The 13,599-nt window shown below is 44.1% G+C and overlaps 1 protein-coding gene across 1 annotated transcript in view; it reads left to right on the top strand.

Annotated features, from left to right (window-relative positions):
* The window catches only part of MINDY3 (MINDY lysine 48 deubiquitinase 3), a 75,201-nt gene that overhangs the window by 45,712 nt on the left and 15,890 nt on the right, over positions 1-13,599 (top strand). The window contains exon 12 of the mRNA XM_072154274.1: positions 6,352-6,424. Within this exon, the coding sequence (XP_072010375.1) occupies positions 6,352-6,424 (73 nt within the window). The remainder of the gene's footprint in view (positions 1-6,351; positions 6,425-13,599) is intronic.

Below are 13,599 nucleotides of genomic sequence, written 5' to 3'. Positions count from 1 at the left end.
TGTGTTTCGGGTTTGACTAAATGAGGCCAGAACTTCTTCTAATGACTCAATTTGTTCCCCAGCTGGAGCGTTCTCTCTTTTGTTCCAGCTTTCTTTATTAGTGAAGTTCTAGATGATTTCCCCATATGTTTAATTCTAGACGGGCTGGAGAAGCTCGGCTTGTGTTGTCACCTGGGATAACACCGTGATGGATTTGCCACTCGCTGGTTAATTAGTCTTTTTGTAAACAAATAGATTTTGTGGTTCTCAAGGTCTTAAATTTTTTGGAACCAATTATTTTTGTCCTGCAATTCCAAGTTCATATTTCAGGATCATTCTATATTTCGCTGCTTGGGCATGTTTTTGAAACTTTTTGTAAAGTATGGGATTCTTTTTTTTTAAATACCTGACCGGATACTCCATTGGTGGCAAGGACCACTCCATAGAATGGATTCCATAGACATAAGCTTCTTAGTCCTTACTTTCCAGTTCCCAGCCTTCTCTTGTTTTAGAGATGAGGTTTTTGGTGCACTAGGGGGCAGAGACATGCCTGACGAGTCATACACTATCTCCTGCCTACACTTTGTTTCTATTGTCGATATAAATCCATTGTGTAAGAGCTGTGCTGAAATTGACAACATAAAAAGTGGCGTTCCACCTGGCATGGCCCCGCCCCTAGTGCACCTACAAATTATTTTACTTAAAGATCAAAGTTGAATTTAATGCAGAGGTAACTGAATACTAGGAAACAGGAAAGGTATGGAAGACTCCCTAAATAAAGTTTTTATATACTAAGGGTCCCCCGGCCGCATTTGCGTGGGGTTTTCGATGTTTCCGGGGATCGCGCTGCTGGGACAGGAGGCGATTGTGTCGCACGCGATCGGATTTAGTAGCAGTCGTGCCGGCTTACAGGCGAAATCAGGGGGCGGGCCATCGGATGATCCGACGGATTCGGACAAACCGCAGGATTTTGCTTAAAAATTGTCGCAAGCCATGCACTTACATGCACCAGGAAGAAGAAGGGGAACTCCGGCGGACCTAATCGGGGAAGCGACACATTCAGCAAATCGGGTGCACAATCTTCTTGAATCGTGGCACAGTGAATTTTAGTCGGACAATGCACTTTCGGGATCTCCTCCGGACCGGGTAAGTAAATGTGCCCCTATGTACTTGAAGAGGCAGTGCTCCATCATAGCTAAAACAAAGGTCTTTTTCCCAGGCACCAGTACCTTATTTTTTTCTAAAGAGGGTTAAGAACCCCCGAATCGACTATAGCTTGGTGTCTTCTCCTTTTCAGACACAATGGTATGGTCCAAATTCTTAGTCAAGTTCCCCCATGATGGTTCTTCAAGATAAGGATGTGTACGTACTAGGCCTATCAGACTTTGTATAGCTCTTTACAAGGAACTTTTTACAATTTTTGTGGTTTAAAAGTCCTAAAATGGCTTAAGTTTTGGGGTTTTTTTCTCCCATGATAAGTCCAGAGCTTAAACGTTCAGAATGAAAATTTAGTCAACTAAGTTAGTCCAAACCAAGTTTGGTCAGGCAGTCTACAATCCCTTCCATGAGACATCTGGTGCCGGCTCCATGGATGGAATTTGTAACTTATCGTAAGTCATAGACAGGCATTCAGATCTTATTTTTGCCTGCAGTCTCGTTTGGTTACAAAAATGTCTTCTTTGCCTTCAAAAAATTTTTTGATTGAGATGAAAAGACCTTCTCTGACCTTAGACCTGTCCCCGAACAAATTTTTTGTGACTGTAGTGTGAATCTTCATAGGAACAATCAAGTTCTGGCGTCGGAGCCACTTCCATACGTGACTTCATAAAATGGAAAGAGTCGTCCCCTCCCGGAGACCTGACACTTCTAAAAGGGAACACTAAGTGATTTACAGACGGATCACACAAGATGACCAGTCCCTGGTGGGATGGTGGGAAGACTGTTCTCTTCTATAATGTTTAGGATATACAGTATTAAGACTATAATAAGCCCCCAATGACCCTAAAAGGTGATGTTGGCACAAAGGCCGTCACATAATAACATGGCGACCTCCGATATGAGTGATGGCCCTAAGTCTATGGATGACTCGCGTATGGTCTGTTTGATTTGAGATGGACGCCTGTAAGTTGTGAAGACTCTTACAAGCTTGATCCCTACTATACATGGCTCATAGGTGACTCTGCGTGCAGGTGGCGGCCATCATTTATAGACGCTGTCATCCCGGGATCGCTCTCCACTTTTACTTCAATGGTTTGTTGACTTAAACAATGAGTGTGACCTGCTATAGTCCAAACACTCCCAGCTCGATGTGTATAGAGATAAGTCACTATATAGATAATACGTATAGACAGCCGCCCATGTAAAGGGGAAGGTCACCTATCTGTTTACATGTAGATATCATCTACATCTTGTCATGAGAAACTTTCCATATACAGGAACTTTCTTTAGCGATCTCGTACCGATCATGTTTGGCCCGGCTGGCCTTTGCTTGTGTTGCCTCTAGGAATTTTTGGTACTGATGGACACATCCCTGTCTGCTAATATAGAATTAGAATGCAGGGAGAGTGTCACTTCACATGCCACTTAGCCTTTGTTCTATAGCACCTAGAAACAGGCTTCTGGTGTCATATTGAGGATAAGAATCTCATCTTTCCATCAAGCTTACGGTTCTGTTAAAAAATAAGTGGGAACTGGATCTTAAACTATGTAACTATGGGGCACATTTACTAAGGGTCCGTCGGACGCATTTCCGTCGGGTTTCCCGAATATTTCCAATTTGCCCTGAATTGCACAGGGGTTTTTGGCGCACGTGATCGGATTTTGGCGCATCAGCGCCGGCTTTCATGTGACACAAATCAGGGGCGTGGCCGTCGGACAATCCGACTGATTCGGACAAACCACAGAATTTAACTTACAAAATTGTGTCACAAGATCAAGCACTTACATGCACCGGGAAGAAGAAGGTGAACTCCGGCGGACTTGAGCGGGGAAGCGACACCTGCAGGAAATTGGAAGCGCGATCTTAGTGAATGGCGGCAGCTCCGAATCCTCGGCGGACATTCGGGATCGGCGGCGTCAACGGGACCGGTAAGTAAATGTGCCCCTATGTGTTTAGTTGCCTGTTTAGTTCTGTACCTCTCAAAGCCTGAAGTGATCAGAAGGATGAGATCCTTATCTTTAATATGATACTAAAAACATGTTTTTAGGTGCTATAGAACCGAATATAGAGGCTTCTCAAGTGACACTTCCTCTGCAGCCTCCAAAGATGACTCCTTTTATGTGAAAATGAGGTGAGGAGAGTCATTTTTACCAGACTTTCACATAAAGGAGGGAATTCTAGAAAGGACATTTCATGCCCGACCTGAGGGGGCTGGTGGTTTAGTGGGGTAAAATTTTGTGACCAATTCCCTGAACATGAGGCCAGGGATTTCCTTAGATATAACATCCCTGACATAATTGGCGATCCCTCGGGAGTGGCAGCGCTAGAGAACGGATGGTTCCGGGACATCCTCCTCAAGAAAACCCCTTTAATTGACTAACCACGATTATGGACCCCAACAAGCTATCGCTCTCCCTTACATAGGTTTTCGAAAAAATCTATGTACATGCATAACATGGGCAGCACATTGATTTTTATCAGACACAATGTAATGCCTCTTTCTGCCTGTGGGGGCGCTGCAGTGACACTTGCTGCCGAATCCTTGTGATCAGCTGTGATTGTGTCATGTGATTTCTTATTGTATGGGTAGAACTTGTGATATTTGATATGCGTGGAAATTTTTGAGAAATATTTGTATGTTTGGCAAGATGAAATCACCGAGAGGAAAGTGAAGAATGTGGATTATGTGGGAATTTTATAATGAATCTGGCAAAATTTTATATTATGAACCTTGTATGGCCTGAGTGCTACACACGGTCTGTAGAGAGATGCTTGGGTGGATGGTGCTCGCTATGTTTTTAGGAAATTAATTGTATTTTCCCCCTATTCTCCACCAAACTTTTTGATAAGATGAGTAGTGTGTGGATATTTCTCTTTTACTTGCATCAAATTATAACCCAGTATTGTGGAATACGGATTTATATTTCAGGATTGTAGCTGGACTTGGGGAATGGGGGCTCTCTGCTGCCTGCTGCAGCCGGTGTTATGTATTTTCACTCGAGAGTTGTGTAATCTTTCCTTTATGTGTGGTGTAAGTAGTAGCAGGACTGCTTAATACGGATTATTATTCCAGGATTGTAGCTGGACTTGGGGAATGGTGGCTCTGCTGCCTTCTGCAGCCGGTGTTATGTATTGGCCTTGGAAAAAATGTGTAATCTTACCTTTTATGTGTGTTGTTGGTAGCAGCAGGACTGCGCAAAATGGATTTATATTACAGGATTCTAGCTGGATTTAGGGGATGGGGTCTCTCTGTGCCTTTTGCAGACAGCGTTAGGTATTGGCCCTGGAAAAATGTGTAATCATACGTTTAAGTGTGTTGTTAGTAGCAGCAGCAGGGCTGTGGAATATGGATTTATATTTCAGGATCGTAGCTGGACTTGGGTAATAAGGAGGATGAGGGATCTCTGTGCCTTCTGCCGACAGTGTTAGGTATTTTCCCTGGAGAGATGTGTAATGATACCTTTATTTGTGTTGTTAGTAGCAGCAGGACTGTGGAATATGGATTTATATTTCAGGATTGTAGCTGGACTTGAGTAATAAGGAGGATGAGGACTCTCTGTGCCTTCTGCAGACATTGTTATGGATTGTCCCTGGAGAGATGTGTAATGATACCTTTATTTGTGTTGTTAGTAGCAGCACCACTGTGAAATATGAAATTACATTCCAGGATTGTAGCTTCTCTATGTGCACTGGGGGCATGTCGTTACACTGCTGTGCTCTATGCCCTCTGCAGACAGTGTGTTCGATTTTGGTTTTGGAAACCGGTGTAATCATACCTTCTGTGTATGTTGTTAGTAGCTGCAGGACCATTAAACATGCATTTATATTCCAGGACATGACTTGTAGCACTGGGGGCAGGTCCTCACACTGCTGTGCTCAGTGCCCTCTGCAGACAGTATTAGGCCTTCTCCCTGGAGATCTGTGTAACCATACATGTGTGTGTTTTGTTAGTAGCTGCAGGACTGTGAGATCCCTCCACCGACTTGCTCCTCATCTATAAGGGATTGCTGTAATATCCAACCAGAAGCTTATTATAATTTTTTTTCCTATAGCAGGGAAGGTGGGCAGGAGAGCAGCTCAATGTAAGGAGCTAAGAGCACAGTAGCGGGATTTTCTGGATGGATAATTTCGGCTAGAGGGGGTGCACCCACCTCGTGGCCACGCCCATGGTGCACTGAACGCTCATTTGAATATAACTAAAAACAAAAAATGATGCAGGACACGTCACCTACTATCTCATATGTGTAGTAAATGATCAACTAGCTGACGGGTTCCCTTTAAAGGAACTATAGAATCTATCTGTATACTGTGATTAGATTGTAAGCTCTTCCTCTCTCTCTCTTGGGAGAATCTCCAGATCTCTCCAGCCTCTGGTTGTCCTTTTGATGAGTTGGTTTTTCCCCTGTAACCTCAGTCGGTGTCTGTTCTTTGTATCCTCCGCGTCCTCTTCACCTCCCGCGTATAAATCCTCTGGTTATTTATGGAGGAGACCTTCCTCTTCCGTGGATACTTTATCCCTCGTCTCTTACAATGTATAGAATTCCTCCATGTTCCCATATATTAGGCGGCTTTACTATTGATGATGGATTGGCTTTTCTTCCCTTTGATATACTGTGTTTGTGGTCGGGGGGGATGGTGTGTTACATTTCTAGGAAGAATCTATCTTATTCAAGGGGTTGTCCAGCCTTAAGCTATTAATATCCTATCCATAGGATAAGGTCATTGATAGGTGATCATTTGGGGTGTGGTGGCTCAGTGGTTAGCATTACAGCCTTGCAGCGCTGCGGACTTGGGTTCAAGTCCCAGGGTCAACATATGCAAAGAGTTTATATGATCTCTCTGTGTTCGCGTGGGTTTCCTCCAGGTCCTCTGGTTTTCTCCCACATTCCAAAACATACTGGGAACAGGGACCGAAAGACGGAAAGCTCTGTGCAGCGCTGCGTAATCTGTGTGCGCTATATAAATAAAGAATTTTTATTATTATAATGACGCCTGACGCCTGCAGTGATCCACAACAGCCACTACACTAAGGACGGCGCTGTCTCACTCTTGACTTTGTAGCTTAAAACTGCTGATCAGAGAGGTGCTGGGTGTCACACGCCCCCACTTATAACCTATGGGTAGGTCATTTATAGAACAAGACTGGAAAACCCCTTTAAGTGATTATATATATATAAGCAGGTTTATAATACAAGATCTTGTATATTTTCCAGGAATTGACTCTTGTTGCCCCCGAGTCGCCTTCAGAACAAGCCAGAAGGATGTTCCAAACCTACGACCCGGAAGGTGAGTGTCTGCTGTGGGTTTGCTGGGTAACTTGGATGCAACATGGGCTCTGTTCACACCTCGCTTGTGGCTACATGTACCGTTTGGCTGCGCATGATCACTGCCCACTATATCCCACTGTGTGCTTATACAATAGCAAGACTTACATTAGATGTATAAACTGGGGAATACTCCTGACCTTTGCCTTTAATAGCTATCATACCATTCTGTATGCTTGTAGTAGAAGCTGGACTGTGAATATGGATTTATATTCCAGGATTGTAGCTTTTACAAGTACACTGTGGGCTGTCCACACACTGCTGTGCTCTCAGCTCTCTGCAGCCAGTGCTAGGTGTTGCTTCTGGGGAGATGAGATGTGATACCTTTTCATATGCTGTTAGAAGATCCAAGTAGAGAAGCAGCACTCCATAAGTTTACATTTTGTATTCACATGTGGACAAAGGGCAACATTTCAGCTAACTCCATGTAGCCATTTTCATTGTACAGGGAGGGGAGGAGATAAGCTGTGACATCATCTATTGTCTGTAGTGATGTAATGAGGGGTCAGTGTTATCTATATAGAGGTCATTGTACAGGGAGGGGGAGGAGATAAGCTGTGACATCATCTATTGTCAGTAGTGATGTAATGAGGGGTCAGTGTTATCTATATAGAGGTCATTGTACAGGGAGGGGGAGGAGATAAGCTGTGACATCATCTATTGTCAGTAGTGATGTAATGATGGGTCAGTGTTATCTATATAGAGGTCATTGTACAGGGAGGGGGAGGAGATAAGCTGTGACATCATCTATTGTCTGTAGTGATGTAATGATGGGTCAGTGTTATCTATATAGAGGTCATTGTACAGGGAGGGGGAGGAGATAAGCTGTGACATCATCTATTGTCAGTAGTGATGCAATGAGGGGTCAGTGTTATCTATATAGAGGTCATTGTACAGGGAGGGAGGAGGAGATAAGCTGTGACATCATCTATTGTCAGTAGTGATGTAATGATGGGTCAGTGTTATCTATATAGAGGTCATTGTACAGGGAGAGGGAGGAGATAAGCTGTGACATCATCTATTGTCAGTAGTGATGTAATGAGGGGTCAGTGTTATCTATATAGAGGTCATTGTACAGGGAGGGGGAGGAGATAAGCTGTGACACCATCTATTGTCAGTAGTGATGTAATGATGGGTCAGTGTTATCTATATAGAGGTCATTGTACAGGGAGGGGGAGGAGATAAGCAGTGACATCATCTATTGTCAGTAGTGATGTAGTGATGGGTCAGTGTTATCTATATAGAGGATATAGAGGTCATTGTACAGGGAGGGGGAGGAGATAAGCTGTGACATCATCTATTGTCAGTAGTGATGTAATGAGGGGTCAGTGTTATCTATATAGAGGTCATTGTACAGGGAGGGGGAGGAGATAAGCTGTGACATCATCTATTGTCAGTAGTGATGTAATGATGGGTCAGTGTTATCTATATAGAGGTCATTGTACAGGGAGGGGAGGAGATAAGCTGTGACATCATCTATTGTCAGTAGTGATGTAATGAGGGGTCAGTGTTATCTATATAGAGGTCATTGTACAGGGAGGGGGAGGAGATAAGCTGTGACATCATCTATTGTCATTAGTGATGTAATGAGGGGTCAGTGTTATCTATATAGAGGTCATTGTACAGGGAGGGGGAGGAGATAAGCTGTGACATCATCTACTGTCAGTAGTGATGTAATGATGGGTCAGTGTCATCTATATAGAGGTCATTGTACAGGGAGGAGGAGATAAGCTGTGACATCATCTATTGTTAGTAGTGATGTAATGATGGGTCAGTGTTATCTATATGGAGGTCAATGTACAGGGAGCGGGTGGAGATAAGCTGTGACATCATCTATTGTCAGTAGTGATGTAATGATGGGTCAGTGTTATCTATATAGAGGTCATTGTACAGGGAGGGGGAGGAGATAAGCTATGACATCATCTATTGTCAGTAGTGATGTAATGATGGGTCAGTGTTATCTACATAGAGGTCATTGTACAGGGAGGAGGAGGAGATAAGCTGTGACATCATCTAGTGTCAGTAGTGATGTAATGATGGGTCAGTGTTATCTATATAGAGGTCATTGTACAGGGAGGGGGAGGAGATAAGCTGTGACATCATCTAGTGTCAGTAGTGATGTAATGATGGGTCAGTGTTATCTATATAGAGGTCATTGTACAGGGAGGGGGAGGAGATAAGCTGTGACATCATCTAGTGTCAGTAGTGATGTAATGATGGGTCAGTGTTATCTATATAGAGGTCATTGTACAGGGAGGGGGAGGAGATAAGCTGTGACATCATGTATTGTCAGTAGTGATGTAATGATGGTAATCATCCTGTAGTGTAGCTGTACATCACGTGTAGCTGGTATAAAGCAGAGGATGACATCACAGTACATCCCACACGGCTGGCATAATATTACATTTCTATGGGAAGAATAATCTGCGGTGGTGCAGGATCTGAGCTCCGTGTCCTGTGTAGTTATTATTGTAAGCTCCGCAGGCTTGGTGTAAATCATTCATCCCCTGTTATACGGCTGCGGTCAATCACGTCTTCAAGTGCAGTATAAATAATTGTGAATTATAGAAAAATCCCAGCGGACGGCGATGTAAAGGGAGACGGGAAATCAGATTCCTATCTAAGTTGCTGGGAGAACAGTGGACGTCTGTATAACACAGCTGCCGTCTCAATTAACCCTTCTATTAATTGACTTAAGGAACTGGATCAGAGTCCGGTGAATGGTCTAGCAGATATTTTCTTAGTGTAAATGGAGGTTTTGGCCCTGCAGTCTGTATATGTTATATACAGGACAAGTGTTCTGTGGTCATGGGTCACAGACTATTACACCACAGGAAGCCTTAAAGGTAATGTGCACCTTTCCCATGGAGAAGATGAGCTTCACATATGCTAGTGGTTACCTTGAGTTACACCAAGTTTCAGGCTACAGTCGTCCTTATTCTTTTTCAGATTCCTGATTTGCATTTATGATTTTAGATGTTTGCTATCCGGCCATGTCCAGGGTGCTGCTGCCATCACCAGCTCTCATGACTCAACTTAATTCCTGGATTATGTTCCCTTTTCAAAGCCCATATGGGATCTTTTCTCCCTTTTTCTAACGGACAGTGATGTTGAGGAGTGTGTTATTCCCATCGCTCCTTCCTCTGCAGACTCTGCCATAGGTGCGGGGTATGAGGTCTGTGTGTCCAGGATGCTGCTGCCATCACTAGCTCTCATGTGTCGGCTTCATTCCTGATCTGATTTCTTCTACCTCCTACGAGGTATCTCCTCTCCCTTGTACTCACTGATGTTGAGGAGTGTTATTCACACTGATCCTTCTCCTGCAGACTCTGCCATGGGCGCTCAATGTGAGGTCCAGAATGCTGCTGCCATCACTAGCTCTCATGTACCAGCTTCATTCCTGATCTGATTTCTTCTGCATCCTACGAGGTATCTCCTCTCCATTGTACTCAGTCACTGATGTTGAGGAGTGTTATTCACACCACTCCTTCTCCTGCAGACTCTGCTATGGGCGCTCAATGTGAACTCCAAGATTCTGCTGCCATCGCTAGCTCTGATGTATGAACACAGCTTCGTTCCTGCTCTGATTTTTTCTTCATCATAGGAGGGCTCTCCTCTCCCTTGTTCTCGTATTATTACTACCATGCCTTCCCCTGCAGACTGTGCCATAGGCGCTTGGGTTGAGGTCTGTGTGTCCTGGATACTGCTGCCATCTCTGGCTCTCGTGTATCATCTTTATTCCTGGATAAAATTTTCCTTTTAAAGCCATCTTTTCTCTCTTTTCTGACAGACACTGATACTCAGCAGTGTTATCACCACCGCTCCTTCTCCTGCAGACTCTGCCATGGGCGTTCAATGTGAAGTCTGTGTGTCCAGGATACTGTTGCCATCACTAGCTCTCATGTATCCGCCAGATGCATTTCTGGACTGATTTCTTCTTCTATAGTCTATGAGATATCTCCTCTCTTTGTACTCAAGATTACTAATGTTGAGGAGTGTTATCCCCACGTCCACTTCCTCCGCAGACTCTGCCATGGGTGCTCCATGTGAGATCTGTTTGTCTGTGATGTTGCTGCCATCACTGGCTCTCATTAATCAGTACAGCTACATTACGGGACTGATTTCTCCTTCTATATTGTATGAAGGCTCTCATCTCCCTGATGCTGAGGATTGTTTTATTACCACCACACCTTCCCCTGCAGACTCTGCAGATAATTTCCGATATATTGAGAACTGCAACTTGCTCAGGTGACTTCATAGAGATGGGAGCTTGGGGGGGTAGGTGTTGTATATAGAAGTCGATTTCTTTATCATGAACACATAGGAAATGACTAATCGTTCGATCACTGGTTATGGTGAGTCTCCGCCCTAACCTGTCATTGGCTGAATGGCCATTTCACAGGGGCCAGTTCTGGGCACGGAAATCCACATAATAGGAGTGTCTGGTGTATTGCTCCTCCTCGTTTTTAATATTTGCATTTGATCCTTTTTTATGTTCTTTTGCTTGTTTTATTTTTTTGTTTTTTTTCAAACTTTACCAAAACTGTCACTATAACCCCCCCATTACCGCTTGATCCTGCCCCCCATGCACCCGGCCCCTATATCATATGAGTGGTAACCACGACTCATTAGTAGACATGACATTCTCTAGCACATACTATGTTTCTTAGCTGATATCAGACATTTCGGGCCACAAGTTCCCGGTTTCTCCTCTTCAGCACATCCATTACTTGCTGCGGTAACATGTCACATCTGGACATTTAAATCCTCCGTTCATAATTTCTCGGTTTCTGGAGATTTAATATAATAATTTAGTAAAGTGATGGCATATCGCTGAGATATGACCTCACTTCATGCTCATGGGGGTCCGACCTCTGGGACCGTCAGTAATCCTAAGTATGTAGGGACTACAGCTGCATCATCTTCACAGTTTTTTCCCTAATCGTTTGTCCCCTGACCTGAAACTGCAGCACCGGGACGGTTCATGTGAATGGGGCACAGTGCAATTCCTTTGCACCACTCAGGGGCAGTGCCTTGGCCTGTTCACTACACAACGAAAATAGCTAGAAATATTGTGTGTTGTTTCCAGCAGCGGAATCGTCATTTCAGTGGGAGTTCTGTGTTCTTGTTCCCGTTGACGTCATTCAGCTCCCTCTAGTGGCCGCTGTAGAACGACAAAATTTTATTATTTAGCCATATTACTTGTCAGGAGCTTCAATAGCTTTCGACTGGTCTATGCTGATATGCACTTATTTGCTAGTTCGGTTCATGGAGTTGTCCCAGGTTTGGTTGTTATAGGCAGGTGGGATAGGGGATAACAATCGGTGGCGGTCCCGTTCTCACTTATTGAATGAAGCAGCAGGTCGAGTATGCTTACTGCCACTCCATTCAATATTACGATAACGTAGGAATTTACATCACTCTGGTATCTCCACTCACTGCCTATGAAAGTGCAGGACACACCTGAGCACTGTGCTCAGCAATTTCTATAGTATTGAATTGAGTGGCAGTTAACATACTCGACCTGTCACTCCATTAATTATTGCAAACAGGACCCCTGCTCTCATCATCAGTGGGGGTCCCTTTATCACTCATTGAATGAAGCAGCTCTTTGGGAGAGTAGGAACTTGCCGAGTATAGCGCTCTGTTATCTCCATTCACTACTTATGAGAGTGCAGGAGACACAAGAGCGCTGCGTTCACCAATTTTCATAGTGTTGAATGGTGTGGCAGTAAGTATACTCGACTTGAAAGGGATTCCCGTTGGGGTCCCAGCAGACAGACCTCCACCAAACATATCCTGTGAATAGGGGATAACAATCAAACACACCCCCTGTGGATTGGTGCAGCACTACAGCACAACCCCTTTGAAATTGGCTAAAATATAGACAATATCTGGGCAGCAGCAGCTCAGCTGATGATAGTTTATGGATAGGGAATGAAAATTTATCTTTTGCCAACCCCTTTAACATATCATATAATACATGTGACGGTGTAAGGTTGTGCGACATACTCAGCACTGCTACATCTGAATCATAGGCTAATGCCAGACTTACAGACAACGTTAACTCAGGATGGATCTGCTCACTAGATTGAATTCATTAGCAGCTTATTAGCAGTAAATTAGGTGAATCCACCGAGGAAAACGAGAAAGTGTAAGTGCGGAAATACAACAATCATCACAGTCTGGGGTTTCCGTGACACCTCATCTTCTGTTTCTGCAAGAAATTATCCCAAATTGGATCCTCTGGACTGATGGAGTCTATAGTGTGTGGTCAGTGTGTGTCCCACTATTTTGCCATGGTCCCCAGGGTCAGAGAGAGTTTTTTTTTTTGGTCTCTTATTTTCTCAGGTTTTATGTAGTCTGATTTCTTCTGATTTAGTTAGTTCTAAGAAAGTTATCATGAGTGTTCAGTCTAAGAGGCGTTTAAGGCACATTTATTAATCTGATTGTCCAGGGTAGCGCATTCCAGAGAATTAGTGCTTCTCGGGAGAAGTCTCGGGAAGGTGAGTATGGAGTTTCAGAATATGGTGGATATCAGGGCTAGATAGTGGGGGACAAAGAAGAGGGAGATGATGGAGAAACTTTAATCTTCATACAGTGACATTTTCCACCCAAAAATTAAAGGTTACCTCCCCCTTGGCTAGTATCAATATACCTCTAAACCAGCTGTGTGGGAGCTGATCTGCAGTAACCTGTTCTGACCACTACACACAGAACAGCGCTGTCTGCTTCCATCTGGGTTATCAACAAAAATAAAATAAAGTGTACCAACCCTGTTCCAGTTTTGCGCCAGTACTTTTGTTGTTCGATTACCTGTGCCCAGCCAGGGTGTAACCGGACCTGCTGCAGCCAATCCATGACCTCCTTGATCATGGTTGATCTCCTGTGGTCCAAGGAGACCACGGATTAGCCAATGTGAGTCTGTAACTGCCCATCCCTTCCAGCCCAGAACAGGTTCCGAAGACCGGAAGTACCAATGTGACGCGGAAAGCCACGCTGTGCCGGGACTTCCGGTCTTCACCACCTATTAAATTCCTTTACAATTTTTGCCAAGGAAACCCCTTTAATACTAGGTTTTACTGGTACCTTTAGAATTGTATGAAGCTGGGCCCATTTTAGAGCCTTGCACCCCGA

The sequence above is a fragment of the Engystomops pustulosus genome, chromosome 5 (assembly GCF_040894005.1).
Source record: "Engystomops pustulosus chromosome 5, aEngPut4.maternal, whole genome shotgun sequence".
Classification (NCBI taxonomy): domain Eukaryota; kingdom Metazoa; phylum Chordata; class Amphibia; order Anura; family Leptodactylidae; genus Engystomops; species Engystomops pustulosus.
This window is presented reverse-complemented; position numbering and strand designations above follow the sequence as displayed.